Source organism: Micropterus dolomieu, linkage group LG02 (assembly GCF_021292245.1).
Source record: "Micropterus dolomieu isolate WLL.071019.BEF.003 ecotype Adirondacks linkage group LG02, ASM2129224v1, whole genome shotgun sequence".
Lineage (NCBI taxonomy): Eukaryota > Metazoa > Chordata > Actinopteri > Centrarchiformes > Centrarchidae > Micropterus > Micropterus dolomieu.
The window spans coordinates 6,935,772-6,953,544 of NC_060151.1; the positions used below are offsets into that span (position 1 = coordinate 6,935,772).

The 17,773-nt window shown below is 41.5% G+C and overlaps 1 protein-coding gene across 7 annotated transcripts in view; it reads left to right on the forward strand.

Moving 5' to 3' along the window:
- The window catches only part of LOC123962886, an 18,896-nt gene extending 2,747 nt beyond the window's left edge, over window positions 1–16,149 (forward strand). For 4 of the 7 annotated variants that reach the window (XM_046039369.1, XM_046039360.1, XM_046039385.1 and 1 more), the window contains 5 exons: window positions 1,454–1,533; window positions 1,607–1,670; window positions 12,654–12,678; window positions 13,498–13,578; window positions 14,434–16,149. In XM_046039369.1, coding sequence (XP_045895325.1) covers window positions 13,533–13,578; window positions 14,434–15,269 — 882 coding nt within the window. In that variant the 5' untranslated portion in view covers window positions 1,454–1,533; window positions 1,607–1,670; window positions 12,654–12,678; window positions 13,498–13,532 and the 3' untranslated portion in view covers window positions 15,270–16,149. Of the gene's footprint in view, window positions 1–1,453; window positions 1,534–1,606; window positions 1,671–1,777; window positions 4,593–9,501; window positions 9,590–12,653; window positions 12,679–13,497; window positions 13,579–14,433 lie in introns of those variants that run through there. The other 3 variants (XM_046039395.1, XM_046039402.1, XR_006823093.1) reach the window with 3 other exon arrangements.
- Window positions 16,150–17,773: the final 1,624 nt, after the last annotated feature.

Consider the following 17,773-nt stretch of genomic DNA (forward strand, 5'->3'; position numbering starts at 1 on the left):
ATATAAAATTAGTAAAATACAATAAAATAAAAGGGATAAAATAAGATAAGTCAAATAAGATCGGGAAAGGCTCTCCTATAAAAGTATGTTTTAAGAAGGGACTTAAAAGAGTTCACTGACTCAGCCGACCTGATTTCCTCGGGCAGGCTGTTCCAGAGCCTCGGGGCCCTGACAGCAAACGCTCTGTCCCCTTTAGTTTTCAGTCGAGACTCTGGAACAGACAGCAGACCTCTGCCCGAGGATCTCAAGGTGCGTGCTGGTGCGTATGGGACTAAAAGGTCAGAAATATAACAAGGCGAGAGGCCATGAAGAGCTTTAAAAGTGATCAATAGAATTTTAAAGTCAATTCTAAAACATACTGGGAGCCAGTGTAATGAAGCTAAAATAGGAGTAATGTGGTCATATTTCTTTGTTCTGGTTAAAAGCCTGGCAGCTGAGTTCTGGATAGTCTGGAGTCGATCAATAGATTTTTGGGTTAAACAGGTGAAACGGCTGTTGCAATAATCCAGGCGTGATGAGATGAAGGTGTGTAAAATGGTCTCGGTGTCCTTAAAAGTTAACATAGATCGAATTTTTGCTATATTTCTAAGTTGATAAAAACATGATTGAACAAGCTTTGTGGTGTGCTGCTCGAAATTTAAATTACTATCAAACCAAACACCAAGGTTCTTTGCCACAGGCTTAATGTGATAATGTGATTAATGTGCATTAAGTAGTGCTAAGGGTATTGCAGTGTATGCAAAGTGTTTGTTCATGCAAATCCTTTATATGTTATACGTTTGGCCATTGTAGGGACAGATCACTGCGTCACCAATCCCGCAGCAGTTCCCCAGCTCAGTATTGACTGTAGTAGGATTTGAGACACATTGTAGATAATACGTCTAGCATAGACGCTAACACTCCGCTGCTCGCTGGCTGCTACAGTCCCCTCCAAAAGTATTGGAACGGTAAGGCAAATTCCTTTGTTTTTGTTGTTCACTGAAGACATTTGGGTTTAAGATCTAAAGATGAGTATGAGACAGAGTTCAGAATTTCAGCTCTCATTTTGTGGTATTCACATCTCGATGTGTTAAACAACTCAGGACATACCACTGTTTGTATTAGACTACAGCATTCTAAGGTGAGCAAAAGTAAAGGAACAAATAATAAGCCTGCGACCCATCGACATCACCAAACTGTTGCATTCTTCATTTGTGATGCCATTCCAGGCTTTTACTGCAGCTTTTTACAACAACAAAAACAAAAGAATTTGCCTTACCGTTCCAATACTTTTAATGCCGACGTTTGATCTCAGGTGGACATCGGCAAGACTTGTGTTACTATTTGACCGTTGATTATGATTTATTGATTTACAAACAACGGTGGAATAAAAGGTAAGGTAATAAAAATATAACAGTTCATTATGTTCACTGAAAACAAGGATATGGATCTTATATTGCATTTCTGTCAATAGATCTTCAGAAATATTACACACTGGACCTTTAACTGACCTGGCTCAGATAGGCTCGCATTGTCACACAGGATGCACCAATGGTAACGGAACAAAAGTCATTTTTCTCTTTTCAATATGTTGAAACAGAATCTGAGATTGATTTCTGCCTCCTAGGTTCCTGTGGGATTCTGCTACTCTGAAGATTGCTATCCCACACACTTCTTGACAAGAAGAGCAGGTACTTCGGTTATAATTGAACTTAAAACCAGAAGCACACAGTGCCTCATCTCTTGCGCACCACTGATGCTCAAACACTTCACACCCACTCTCGTCACTTCTCGACAGACTTGAACAGTGAGTGTGTTAAAAGGAAGAGACAGCTGTAAAAGGCCATTTTAAACCCCCTGGGAGAAGATGTTGGAGAAAATAAGATGCTGCCCCTCCTACAAGTGATACATGCGTCTGCTTCTCCTGCACAACTAGAGAGAAGTCACCTAAATCATGACTGGGCACTAAAATTGCCAGAGAGACTAAATTAATTATCAAAATATCCGCATTCATTTTGCCACCCTTTAGAAGAACTTCCAAAAGCTCTAGGAGGATGGCATATCATCATTTTCTGTGATTCCAATTGTAGTCAATATCAAAAGATGCCTAAGTGTTGAGCTTGAAACACATTTTCCATCTACCTGTGTGTTACAGTGCTCCCATTGTTATGTTCTTCATCAGTATGTGCACTTTTAACTGTGTGCATCAGAAGCTTCAGTAAACACTTTCACTTCTCACAAGCAAGCAGCCTCCGGTTGTTTTGTTTTTTACAGAAAAGTATATATGAAAAGCTAGTTTCTGCATGTCGTCCAGATTTTCCTTAGCTGAAACAGTTAAGCTGGAGCGGTAAACATGAAAGTGGTCAGTTTTTGCATGCTGAAGTAGCACAGCATTTTTTCTCCCCTGTGTTTCTTTCCAGCCCACAAATAGATCACACTAAAAATGTCATTTTTCCCTCTGGGTTGGTCACACAAACTGCTTGCAATCATTGTGAGATGACATATGAAATAAAATGCATCCACCTTAAAACACGAAAAGAGGGAAATATTGCTCTTGTTTCTAGAACTTTTTCACTGAAAGAAGCTTCTTGCTGCAGCCAAAAGTGACACTCTGAGAGCAGTGAGAGTGAATCAAAACTGTATATTTGCAGAGCCGAGGGGAGCAGATTTTGGTGATAATTCTGCTTTGGTTTGTCAACACCTCTAATATCACACATGGAGTTTGATAGATTTTCATTATAAAAATACTGATTATAGCAGCTTTAACAGCCAGTGTGGTCATATAACAAACTTTTGTGCCTGCCAACACAGATTTGCACCAGTCAAATTGCAGTACGGAAATATTCACACCCCCTGGTGAACAAGTGTAGGGGGCCCTATCCTGGCAAAAAAAGATAAGTTTTGTAAGTAAGATAAATAAATGAAACTTAAATTTCTTCTTTTTGGTAATTAAAATTATGAGCAAATGATTGCACAAGTCAGAACAAAGACCAATGATGCTGATTTCCTGGCAAAACAAATATTGTTATTTAAAGATTACAATATTTCCTCAAAAACAGTGCCATTACATCTCTTCTTTGTTGATCAAGTGATTTTACTTAATAAAAATACTATGTCAGCCTACTGAATGGCTATAAATGTGAGTCATGTGCACGATGCAAAGAGACTTTCTGTTCTGTTCTTTAGACCGTGGGGATTTCTCCTGGGTCATAAACCTCTATGGAATTCAATCCACATCTGTTCGCCTTTCTTCATTTTTATGCTTCTTATCATCAGGCTGTTTAGCTATCTGGTTGTCTGTCTATCTGTCCAGAGGAAGTGATACGCATGGTCTCATATGATTAACATCCATCATATGAGCTTGTTTCGACAAGGCTACCATGAGAATAATGGTGTCTGTGAAAGGGTGGTTACACTGCCAACAAAACATCAACCACCCTTGTCACCCATCTCTCATGTTAGTAAGCTCCAGGCGCACACATACACCCACCACACATACAGTAGCATGTTCATATTAACTCTCAGTGCTGAGTGTTGTTGCATAAGTCTGCGTGTGTGTGTGTGTGTGTGTGTGTGTGTGTGTATCGTCTGAAGCTGCTGTCATGAGGAGATAGCAAGTTCCCCCGGGGTTGTCAGTGACCTTGTGCTTCTCAATGAGCTTTTTTCTCATGTTCAAACAGAGCAACAACTCCCAGCAGTGCGCCTCCTTCACAAACAGTCACAGCTCCTCATTATTCCTCCTTCACATGTCACAAAGACGCAGTACATTTCCCACCTGTGGAACACTTCCCACCTCACCGGATGTTGTGTGTCACCAATCTAATTTATCTTGATCTTTGTGTTTCTTGTGATCTCTTCTGTGCTTTGGTCTGTGTATGATCACTTGACTTTTTGTGACAACTTTATGTCAGTGAGATTCTAAAGTAAGACTACTGTACATCCGTCACTACTGCTACAACCCATCTTGCTACTGCTACTTCTGTAACTCAGCATGTAAAGTGCCTTCCATAGTCATGTGTACACCTGAACATTACATCCATATGTGATGTTGAGCATCTCATTCCAAAACTCTGGGCATTAATATAGTTATAACAACTTCCACTATTCTGGGAACGCTTTCCACAAGATTATGGCTGCAGGGATTTGTGGAATTTTAATGGTTTTGTCATTACACCTGGTACAACAAAATGTTGTTTAGCAACTAACCAGAGTTGTAAATTAGGGATGCACCGATCTGATATTGATATCGGTCCATCTGTTCATTTGAATAATGTGCATACTACGCGATGCATCAGCAGTGTAGATTGCAACCTTTTGCTAGGAGAGCCAACATTGAATTTTTGGACTCTTAAGCAAGCAAGCTATAAAAAGCAAAAAGTATATAATGTACAATGTAAATTCTTTGGAAGACGTTTGCTCTGCATTCTCAGTATTATGGCAGGGACTGCGAAGAGACAGAAGTAAACGTCTAAGCTTAGGAAGCTAAAGGGAAAAAGAGCAAGTGACCGGACAAGAGTACATTTCAGACTGGCTATTACTTGGCACCAGAGATGGGGACTCGAGTTAGAGACTCGGACTCGGAGTGCAACTTAAGTCGCACACACAGTGACTTGAGACTCGTCCTCAAAAGACTTCAGACTCGACTCGGACTCGAGGTGGGGAACTCGTGAAGAATGTTTATTTTTAGGAAACGTCTGATGAGCTTGCTGTTATTCCCTCCCTCCGTTACCTATAACCTGCATACGTAACACGTAGCATCTGCTGTGCGCGGCCGCACGTGAGAGAGGACAACAAACACCAGCAGCTGCTGTGCCATTTCATAAACTTTGGCTTTAAAACTTCATAAAACAAGACCCAAACAAAGACGCGCTGAACGCGACATAGGTTTCTAATATGAGGTTAGTAAACATGTTTAGCTCAGCATTGGCCATCTAACATTAGTTTGCTTCTTGCTTCAGCTACGACCAACGAGGGGTTAACTCCGACTGTCATTCGTTATGAAAAGATGAATGAGCGTTTGTTTACTTGCCAAACTTGTGGTCGATTAACGTAATCATTTACGTCCCGCTGGCTGCCATCACCTTAATTATTACCGTTGGCTAGAAAGAGGTTACAGGTTTATTGTTGATCATGTAACCTTACAGTTTAATTTAGTTATAACGTTACACTGGGTTTAAGTCTGGGGAGTGTGTTGACTTACAGTATTTAATAAGCTGTCAATAATTGCATTGTGCATTACATGGTTGTGCTCTGTAAATGAAAAACAGGTTACAGTTACAGAATTCCTTATAGCCATGCAGTTTTATTAGCAACCTGGATTTGTAATAACCACAAGAGACTTGAGACTTGACTTGGACTCTAGCTCAAAGACTTGAGACTTGACTTGGACTCTTGCTCAGAGACTTGAGACTTGACTTGGACTCTTGCTCAGAGACTTGAGACTTGACTTGGACTCGCGCTCAGAGACTTGAGGCTTGACTTGGACTCGCGCTCAGAGATTTGAGACTTGACTTGGACTCTTGCTCAGAGACTTGTGACTTGACTTGGACTCTAGCTCAAAGACTTGTGACTTGACTTGGACTCTTGCTCAGAGACTTGAGACTTGACTTGGACTCTTGCTCAAAGACTTGAGACTTGACTTGGACTCTAGCTCAGAGACTTGAGACTTGACTTGGACTCTTGCTCAGAGACTTGAGACTTGACTTGGACTCTTGCTCAAAGACTTGAGACTTGACTTGGACTCTTGCTCAAAGACTTGAGACTTGACTTGGACTCTTGCTCAAAGACTTGAGACTTGACTTGGACTCTTGCTCAGAGACTTGAGACTTGACTTGGACTCTTGCTCAGAGACTTGTGAGCATCTCTGTTTGGCACAAGATTAAAGCTAAAAGGATGCAAGACAGATGCTGAGCTGGCCTTCTTTCTGTTGGACTAGCAAGTAATAAGTTCTTTGCCAGCGTACTATGCATTGGGTTGTTGTGCTTGCATGATGTTTGACTGTTATAGCAAAATTAGCCACAGACAGAGTTTTAGCTGCTAACTATAAATCTCGAGTTGATGTTAGCAAACTTAATAGATAACACACTTGGACATCTGTAACATTAAACTAAGTGCTCTTCCGTCGGTTGCGGTTGGATCAGTGCATCCCAGGGGCGGAGCTAGACTCTCAGCACAGTGGGGGCAGGGCTTCATCACGGGGCCCACCTACTACCAATCATTTATTTACCAAGTTTACATGACCCCGGACTCACTCCGAAAGTTCACTGAGTCTGTCTGCGCCCAGCTGCCGGAGCTGATCGCAGCCATTCTAGTCAATGCTAGTGTTCACACCAGAAGCACTGCAGCGCGTCCCAGAAACTCCGCTCCGCAGAATACACAGCCTGTTTATTTGTGAAGCAGCACAGAGTAGATGAACCGGGCAGGAAGTCAGACAGAGAAACGGTGCAGAGAATCCCGCACCCGCCATGGCACCTGGTCCGGTTGTTTGGGTCGGGTGGATCGTGGTCTGCTGCTCATTAATCCAAAAACCCTGTCTTCATCTTCTAATGACTGTATTTATGTCATAGTGTTTTGGCAATAAAGCCAGAAAAAACAGATAAAAAACAAAAGTGTAGCGAAGTTTGAAGGAGCTACCGGCTGCTGCTTCAACAAGCTCTGCCAGTTGCATTAGCAACCTCTATTTAGAGAAAAATAGAACATAAAGAAGAGCATGCTTCAGGACCGGACTATCTTTGATTGACAAGTCATTACCATGGTGACCTGTCAATCAGGCTAGAGTGACACGTACCCACGGCATTGTGTAAATTTAACCAGTGCCGCTGAAAAGCTTATTAGGAGATAGCTGTTCATTTTCTCTGGTGAGTAAATTTTGTTTTAAGCCTGTTTTTTGCAAAAAATTATCATCTCGCTTAAAATGACATTTAACGTGAATTACAGATGCACCTAGCTAAGCAAGCTAGCTAGCTCCACACAGCACTGCTGGCTCCACAGTCTTATCCAGTGCCACGGCGGCGCCCTAACGGCCAAACTCAAGGCTTGGAAACGGCAGTCCACAAACCAACTGGTGACGTCACGATGACTACGTCCATTTCTTACAGTCTATGATAAAAACCAACAACAAAGTTTTATGTGCTGAAGCCCGTCAGGCCAAAAAAGGATCAGATGAACTTGGTGCTACATGAAATAATGCCTAATACCTGTGCTCCTAACTAACGGTTACCATGTTCAACATCTAAGTTTAGTATGTTAGCATGCTAATCATTAGCACTAAATACAGTGTACAGTTGAGGCTGATGGAAATGTCAATAGTTTTGCAGGTATTTAATAAACCTAAGTACTGAATAAATTGATAGTGTTGTGGTGGCAGCCCAACTGATGGTGAGTGCCCTGTGCTCTTTTGTTTCTTTTTCCTTCGTCTCGTATTTCTGTTTTCTCCTCCCCTCCCCCTGTGTGTGCTCTCTCCCTCTCCGCCCCGGAGCCCGGCTGATGACCCGCACCTGTGTCTCGTCAACCTCCACCTCCGCCCGCCACACCTGCCTGCCATCAGCCTCATCTTCAACAGTATTTCTACCCCGGTTCTCGCTCCAGTCCTGGTGCCACTTCAGCGTTCCAAGCTCTCTGATACCTCGTTCCCTAACCTGTTGTCTCCCGAGACTAACCCTGTCTTTTGTTTCTCCCCGCCAGGTCCACTCACCTTTGCCATCCAGTCAGTCAGCTGGTCTCGCCTACCTGCCTTCTCCCCTCGCCTCGCCTCCGCGGCGTTCCCCCCGGCTTCCCTCCACGCTCCTCGCCTCGGCCTCCTGCCCCCTCTCGGTCGCCTCACTCAAGCCTTGCCAGCCCCGCCAGCTCCTCGGCCCTCCGCGCCCACATCTGCCGGCGTCCAATTTACCCCTTTTCATCTCCCATCTCCCCTTTTTTCCCCTCAATAAACCTCTTTTGTAAACTGACAAGCGTTGCGTTTGGGTCCGTTCTGTCCAAAACTGCAACAGATAGATACAATTCATCCTGTATCTGTATCAACTTTCACAGCAATCCATGTAATAATTAGAAACCTTTCACTCAAATCAATCAGTCAACCTCATGGTGGCGCTAGAGGAAAAGTCAGTAGTATTCATCATCTGGGAACAATGACTAATACATGCCACATATTACTGTCATAACAAAACGTCCATTTTAGAAGCTTCACCATTGAAGCATATATTTTAAAGCTAAATTGCATCACACTCCATTGTACATTGACATTCCTGTTGAAGTCACCCCCTGTACAATAATGATAATGTGATTCCCACTGGGGAGAAGTAACAGCCCTCCTGCACAGAGGTCACAGCGATATCTCATCCAGCCTGGAGATATTATGTAGGGTCAGGAAAGAGCACACAGGGTTATACTAAACATCCTACAACTCTATCACCTCATTTTCAGATGCAAAATGGAGATATGAATTAACACTCTCTAGTTGGGCAGCTCATCAAGAAGCGGGGGCCTGAAGCAGATATTCCGTTATCTCTGGTGGACTAACAAACAGTCTTTAATGGTAAATTATTATACATCTCAAAGGGTTTATAAGCCTGCTGACTTCAAAGAGACGGCCCTTTGCAGAGAGACACTTTGATGTAACATGCTTGCATGAAGTGTGAAGTCTGTCACAGGATTATGAATCAAGGAGCATTACTTTTATTTTAAGCCTATGTGCGTATGCATATGTCTAAGGAGAAATTCTAATTGAATAGATAACATCCTGATTCAAAAATTGGTTGGTTACAGTTCTCAGTGTGATCAGTAATTAATATGTCTTCTAGCATACGAGGCAGAGAAGTACCAATAAAAGGCTGCAAGCCATAGCGGTGAGAATGTCTTTCTTTCTGTCCTTACTTTTGCCTTTTTATTGTCCGCTTCAGTCTGCCTTAAACCAACTTAAACTTTCACCTCATGTCAAAATAATCTTACCGCCCCAACATTCACTCATGTCACTTCTGTGGAACGGTCAAACTTGATCTGCACTGCCTGAAGTGAGCGTGCTAAGAACTTTCCCCAGTTATCTTTCTGGCCAATAATCACTGATCTGTGAAATAAAAGGTTTGAGGGCCTGAGTGGGGCCTGCTTGAACCCTCTCTCTCAAATGCAAAATCTGCCCAAACTCAAGTGACCCACTTCACCAGGGACAGTGGAGGCCTGGAGTGGACCTCAGCTTGTTTACAGCTTACATTAACAGTGCAGATATGGTGTCAGCATGCATACAATGTGCTGTGTCACTGAACTATTTCTCTCGGCATCCCTGCACTGTGCCAGCTGTATCTCCCTGCTTTAATCTGTCGGTCACGTCTCCTAAATATATCCCCTCTCTCTCTCACTGTCTCTCTCACTACTTTGCTTCATACAGTAGGAGTCCTTATCTTCAAGGAACATGACTGCAAAGGGGTGTTACCAAAGAATTATATTGAAATGGGGTGTAACCCACCGTCATAAGTACAGTGTTCTTGGATCAAATTCTTTCTGTTGTTAGTAGAAGATATACAGCAGTTGGTGTCGTTTCAGTTCATAATAACCTGCTTTTTTGGAAGGTTTTTGCTGTTGAGAGATAACTTACAGGAGGACTTCTTATATGTGAGAGGTAAGTAGTGATAACATTCCTAGAAATTTGAATTATTTTGTGTTTGTTAGACTACAGAAAAGGCTTTCAAGTAACTTTGGTTTGTACATTTTAAAAGTACAAAATTTACAGTGAACTTTAGAGGTGCATTTTGTTGTCAGGCCCAGACTAGCTGTCTCTCCTTGTTTCCAGTATTTGTGTTAAGCTAAGCTAAGTGGCTGTTAGACATAAGAGTGGTATCAATGTTCTCATCTAAGTCTCAGCCACAAAGAGAATAAGCATTTTCCCCAAAATGTCAAAATGTTGCTTTTGGGGGAATAAAAGCTGTGAAGACTGAGAGCAGGGATCTACCCATTTTGTTTTCATAGTTTTCCCTCCTTCCCAGCTGCTTCATGTTAAAAACTGACCACTAGTGTGTCCCACCCTCATGTCATGTGTTATGAATGTTGCCAAGCTGAGCTGCGCTTTGTGTGTTGGAGAGACTTCTTGGACTTCATCATGAGTCTGACTTACTCCCAGCAACATATAAGCAAGCTGTTTTTAGTTACATGTTGCATTTGATGTGCAGACAGCTCACTGGTTTCCTCCAGAACCAGGGATCCCTTGTTACTATGTCAACCTGCACAACAGGAGGAAATACATTTGATTTAAACTCTGGCTCTAGTGTTGAATACAATAAGATGATGTTAACGGAGAGAAAATGGTTCTGACAGAAAAACAGAAAAGGAACATTCTTTTTGTAAGGGTAGGGGATTCTTTGCACTTAGCCGTTATGCATTACACTACTTCACTGTTCCCTGCAGGACACGCTCTTAAATAAACAACACATAACAACCTACATTATCTATGTAGCCCAGTGCCACATCATGCACACTGTAGCAGCCTCCTACACAAACAGTGTGCAGCACATTTCTGCTTTCTCCAAACACCCGTTGCCTCAGGGCAAGTGCGTCGCTAGCGGCAGGGACAGACCATTTCGGCTGCAGCTGAATGAGTTTAGCCTGAAGATACAACAATGCTTCCTTCATCTTTGTGGCAGCTAAATTTGAAGCAGAATTACCTAAGGCCAAAGGAGATGATAGCATTCTCAGCATCTCCGCTGCAATGAATGTCTATTTGTTTTTGCCTGGTCCCGCCCACCAAGAGTGGGGCCAATGCATAGACACATGGCTCAGATGTGTGTGGAGAGTTGAAAGAATGAACCAAGAGTTCTGGGAATCAAGTGTTTGAAAAAAGGCATTGTCAGGTTTCAGGTTGGCAATCCCACTCACGCCATGGCCAGGCATGAGTGACTGTATCTCAACTCCAGAAGCTGAATGGCTGGGGCTCGGAGCTGTGGCGCAGACCTGTGACACCTTTTCACTGTCACGCTCAGACAACAGCAGTCTGCTGTCCTGTTCTTTATTGAATTTGAGGAAGTTTACACTTGTTTACACTAAAGATATGGGTTAGTCCTCATCATAAAATCCTTTTTAGTGGAAGCTAAGCAGACAAAAATGGTTATTAGATTGAAATACCAGTCTGATCTTACATTAGTACTTGCAGAGAAAGAATTTAGCTTAATTAGCTGGCAAGCTACAGGTGATGAAATCCAAATGCTAGCATCCATGCTTTTGCCTACCTCTGGTTTTCAAGGTACACTCTGCCGGCATGCAGAAAACAAATGTGCAAGGTTCACATATTTATAAAGATAGAAATATGTAGCATGAAGCAGAGAGCACAGTCACAGATACACTTCTATATTGACCAGGACAAGATCAAATATCAAATTAAGCCAGCCATTTGACAGTTGATGTGATGGATTGTAGACTAGGACATAAACACACACATATAACAACATCTCTTTTTTCTTGGTCCACTGCTCTCTCTGTGTGTGTGTGTGTGTGTGTGTGTGTGTGTGTGTGTGTGTGTGTGTGTGTGTGTGTATCAGGAAAGAAACCAAAAGTCAAAAGACGCCTTAGGACAAGCAGGAAGAGGCAGCTGATGCCAGAATAGAGGAACAAGCCTCCCAAGAAGAAAACAAAGAATCTGTCAACTGTACAGCCGCAGCCAGAGTACCATAAATTCATGCACACAGACAAAATAGCCTTAAATACACAGCAACTTCTGAGAGATTTCATCATCTGCAGTGTAAAATTTCACCTGAAATTATCCAGATTTTCTTGCAAAATGGGGTTTAAAATTGAGAGACGTGAATAGCCCCAAAATATTTGGTGATTTGACATGCTGTGTAGGCAGTGAGTGAGTAAACAGCACAATGTCTGCTTTTAGCTAAAATTCTCTTTAAAGGCTGAACTTCAAATCTCAGCTGATTGATAACTAGGGAATATGAAATTTGGAGCAAAAATATCTCTTAAGTCAAAAGATGCAAATTGGATTCAGTTTGGCCTCTTGCTACATGCCAGGCAGTTAAATACTGTTAGATAAACAAATGTTACACACACAAGTACAGAAAGAGAAAATAGTCCACTGGCCTGTACACAGGGGATGTGAGTGTATGGAATTTTAAAATAAAAAATAGATGACAGTACTACCACATAATGATTTAGTGCTGCATGAGTAACTCTTTCCAGAACTTTACCCTGAATTTGGTAAATAATGAAACAAATGGTCTGCTTACGCATTTAAGCAGGGAGATTTTTACTATTTCTGCGTTGCAGTTTGAATTCTTCCACTGTAAACTAAAGCTAACGTTGATTTTAATACATTAATATTGGCCTACATTTATCATATATTGTATCCTATCATAAATCTTTTCTTACATCAAGCAAATGCATCATTGCATGTTAACTTTAAACTCCACCAAATGTTCCGCTATACTGTACAGCCCAGATTTAGCTCAGTCTAACACTGGCGACCAACTGCAGGACTGAAATGGCTGTTGAGCAAAATAACCTCAGCGCCTCTTAACGTGATAGGACTAAGCTTGGTTCAACACTTCTCTGATGATGACCGTGAAATATTTATGGCAGGGCACAAGTTGGGAAAGACAGGGGGAGGCATGTGTTTAAAGTTGCAGACTCAGTGTCTCTTTTAAGTGACTGACCATGGAGAGCACTTAAAATTGTCTCTTTCTTTTACGCAGGCTGCCACTGAAGAGGACGCACAAGGTAAGAAGTCAGCTGGGCTGGAATCATCATGAGCTTACCATCAGCTTCCATCTCTTCTTTGTCACTCTCATGACTATGCCTGCCTAGAATCTATTCTTTCTTGACAGATGATAATTTACCATAAGAATAGAAATTTAAATCAGGGTGACAGAATGGAGCCACGGTTGAGAAACAGCTTTACTTTGACTTTAACAACATTTCTTACATTCTGCCTGCCTGTGACTCATTCTGCTGTACACGAATACCATTATGGCCAGTTTATCCTGACTCTTTTCACCTTTTGCACAGAAGTTACTGAGAAATTGGGAGGGAAACTCAAATATGAACATTACAAATACACAGGTGGATATTTCAATTTAAAGAGAGAAGGCTGCTAATGATTTACTATTACCCAAAATTCATCCTAGAATATAAAAATTAGGATTCATGCAAAGTCTCCACAAAACTGATATGTATTTTGAAGACAAGAAAAACAGAAGACGTGAAATCGGGAATTTTCCTCACTTTTTGTCTAAGGAAATACATAAATTACAAGAGTACTGCAGCAAAAAGTGTGTGTTTGTGTGTGTGAAGCAATTCAAGAGCTCTGATTCTGACAAATCAGTATAACTTACTGTCTGTGTGACATTTGGAACTGAAGTGATATTATATAGGGGGCCCTGTCATTATATACAACTTGAATTTCTTCTTTTTGGTGATTTCAGTTTTCACTTACAGAAGGCAAAACAAAGACTAAGGATTTACATATTCTGATTTCTAAGCAAAAATACAGTACATATAGTGCAACGTATACTTTTCTTTCTTCTGTTCTTTCTTCAGGGAAGAAAGACGCTGGGGATCACTTCTCCATACATATGGCACAAAGGATGTTTCATGAAAGTGGGCAAGAAGGCAGATCAGGTGAAGCACAGGAATAGACTTTGTTGTAACTTATCACACATTTATATGCTCAGTATTCGGTATTGTGTAATTACAGGATGGAGCATATTCAGTATATGTGGCTCAAAATGTTTTACCATGAATAATTATAAATACAGTTGCAGAAAATAGTATGTGAACCCTTTGTAATTACCTGGATTTCTTCATAAATTGGTCATAAAATGTGATCTGATCTTTATCTAAGTTACAACAATAGTCAAACACAGTCTGCTTAAACTAATACCACACAAACAATAATGTCTTTTAAATATATACAGTCTTTTTCCAGTGACTGTGTATGAGTTGATAAACAGAAATCTAGGCTACAGAATCTCATTAGCTATTTGCATTAGTCCCTTTATGCTCCTCTTGAAATGATGACCGCTTTATTTATTGTGGCTCTGCCCTCAGGATATGACAAAGGGGCAGAGGAGAATGGCCCGAGAACAACGTTATATTTAGCCCACTTTTTTCAAACCAATTTCTGTTGGTTAATTTTTTATGCCCGCTGGAGGGCTGTGTGGAGTAAAAAGCTGTTGTGTTTTGCTTATTGTGTCTCATTATATTGTCTATTGTACTAGCACTTAATAGTTACACAAAGCTCTGATCCTGACCTGGCATTAACCTTTGTACCTCTCACGTTTAAATTACACCTAGGTCTATGATACATAATTAACATAAGGACAGTTTGATAAGATAAAAAAAATAGCCTTAGATAAAAAATTACTTCAGCTGGAGAGAATGTTAATATTTATCTGTAATTTAGCCTTGAGTGTTGTCTACCTTCTAGCATTTTATCTTTCTAGTTTGAATTCTGTTCTGTCTCCTATATTGCAGTCCTGGGAACAGTGGCAGTGCAGGTCGAAAGAGATCCTAAGACAGGTGCCACCGTCATCAGGTCAGTGGCCCCCGTGTCCACACCAGCTGGTGCAGCGACGGCTACCACCATCTTCGACGATGGCCGGAAGAGTATCCACGCTGTCGGGGGAATGGGAGCCCAACCCTCCACTGAAGAGCTCGGGCAGATCTTGAGCGCTATTGATGGGGTCGGGATGAAGGTGCTGCTGGATGATGTCACAGTCACGCCAAACAAGGCAGAGACAAAGCTAGAGAGAGTAGATGTCAACAGAGCTCCAGAGGTAAAAGTCTGGTCAGAAGAGGACAACAAGCAGTTAGACAGCTCTAGAAGCTACGACTTGGAAGCTGAGCTGAAGAATGAGAACTGTGCTGCAATTATGGGAAAAAAGGAGGATAAGAAAGAGAAGAGAAGCATCATGGCAGTTAGAGACAATGTTGGAGAAGTAGAAAACATGGAGGATCTGAGGTTGGAGGAAGGCCCGGTCACTCTTGTGTTCCTGGGATACAGTGATGCTACAACTGACAACGGTCACGGCCAGGAGGACAATGAAGGCATGCTCACTGTGGAACGAGTGATTATCACTGAGGAAGGAGAAGAACACGTCTTAGGGCCTGATACATCTGCTTCACCTCAGACAGGGAAAGAGTTGCAAGACAAAGTGTTTCAGGACATTGCCCTGGATGGAAATGGGCCAGGAGTTAAAGTCCAAGAAGAGGGAGGCGATAAGGTGCTGCGTGATTCATCTTCACCCAGTGTAGAAGAAGTAGAAGGCACCTCCAAGCACATGACCTGTCAGTGTTGTTCTGTCATGTAAGAAAATGATTGGAGAGCGAGACTCCCACATCAGCGTATCATTTGTAATGTTTGTGTCTTCCATCATGGCTGATATAAGAGAATATACCACCGTCTGTATTATATTAGAACGGTTTTGGCTCTGAGCACCCACCGCTACACTTTGCCAAAGAAGGAGACATTTATTATGTTGTATGTCTTTTCTAGCATCTATGGACTGGCAACTGGTATGAGGGACTATTTAAACCCACTTCCTCCCTCTGGTGGATAAAGCTGAGAATTTCAACATGCTCTCCTGCAGGCATGCAGATACTTGTCACCTTAACTGTCTCCATGCTTTAGGACATGTTTTGTGCCAAAAGCAGTCCATAGCCTATGTTTAGCTTTGTTTGCTCTAAGAATGGAAAAGGCATATGTTACAAGTATTTGTAATAGAAATTATGGTGTGTTTTATTGTGTAACTTTAATGTTGACATGAGGTGAAAAATAATTGACTTGAAACCTCCTTTTGATACTTTTAAATATGTACTGTCTTACCCACTACCACTCAGGGCTGTAGCTTAGTGAGCCAACTTTTGGGGGTTTTAATGTCCTGAGGAGGAGTTTGTATTCTACTCTAACTCCTGGGTCAGATGTATTTTAGTGTCAAAATCCATAGTTCAGCTTTTTGGGAAATACCTTTATTTGTTTTAACTTACTGTATAGCTGCCCCTTGACACTGCAGCATGTCGGGTTTTTTTGCATGAATTAAACAAACAAAATATCATGTGTTCACCAGTGAGTTTTAGTTGTCTAGCTAGTAGGCAGGCTTTGTTACCTTTGTATCACTGTAATTCGGTATAACATTGATTAATTACAGTGGATGTTAACTGGAACATAATTATAAAACAATATAATTAGTATGTCCATTGTGTCTAATTTCTTCAAGATCCCACTTTTGATATAAACTGTACTCACAGTTTCACACAAACACAAAAAACACTGCAGTGTGAACACGTTCCACATCTCTAGACGGCGCAACAACATTCAGTGTCTTCCTAAAGTCAAACTCCATGTACAGCTCAGTTTGAAGTAGTTATGACATCATAGTAAGACTGCTGAACTATACATTATAATTTTGTAATGGCCCATTCAACTCTGGAATGTCATACTTGAATCACTACAGTGCTGCTGTGGGTTATTTCAACTGCGTACTGCCTCTGAAAGAAGAGGATTTTGTTTGCTCACATGACACAGAGGAGGGGAAGGTACAGGTGCTAAGTAGATCAGCTGGATCATTAATATTTCCACTGAGGTCGGTCCTATCACGCACTGAAGATGACTGCAGCGCTACAGTCAGGTGGGTCTCTTCAAACTTTCTACATTGTTTGTTTAGCTGTGAACTTGTTTGCTTTTCTTTCACTCGTTTCTTTTCCTGATTGAGTGCCAGGTATTAATAGCAAAGCTAAATCTGGTCATACCACGAACAAATAGAGTTAAAGATGATGTCATAATCATCAAAACTTTATGTTTTCCTTAAATATTTGTAAGAATACTAGAATTTGTATGTGTACGCTACTAGCACAAAAGCCATTATCACATCTGTGCCCAAATGTTGGATAATGAAATCATGACACTGTAAGTGTAATACAGCAAAATATTTGAATATTTTTGAATAGCATTTAAAGTCATCTATAAGAACTTCGTCAACAACAACAACAACAACAGCGTAGAAAGTGTTCCTTGAAAGGAGGATGGAATAAACAAGTTAAGCTCATTAAGATGCATCAACATGTCCCATTGCTTGAGCATTATACAGTATGATGCTGCTGTTGGTAATCCTGAAATACAGTTTGGCTGGCATTAAGCCTCTGAATGCAGGTGTAAATATAGTCTCGTGAATTTAAAGCTGCAGCTCAGAGAACCAGATAATGCCAGAATGATATTTACATTAAGGAGAACAAGTCTTCAAAAAGTTTTCAGTGACACCGCATAGTGTATCCATGTTCTCCGTGATGTGTCATTGTAAATGCACCATACATGTCTAGTAAAGAGGAATAGTCACTATGGCTCACAGATAACAGGCGTTACCATAATGAGTTATGGTCTGTTCAACCAGACAGAACGATGGAAAAGCGTCATTCTTAACAGGCAAACTGGTCAGATGAGGAGGAAACCAATCAGCCACATCAGGCAGAGACTGTACATAGTGTGCATGCCAAAACAGACAGAGCAAAGCGGATTACTCTTTCCCTTTGTCAGCAGAATTGGCTGTGCTAGGTCACAGTGGGGGAGAAAAGTCACCAAAACAACACATAAGCTGTATGCCCTGCTGAAAAAAAGTCATTATTTTGGTGGCTTTTAAACATACGTCCTAAATCACTTCAGGCAGAAGACTTTAAGAGAGGCATCTTAAGAAATCTTGATAATTAAACATCAAAGCCAAGAGAAAGCTGTAGTAAGGCTGGATTACCAACCGGGCAAAGCAGGAAACTGCCCTGGGACAGCAGAACTCCAGGGGCCTGGATTTGTTTGCGCTAATGTAAC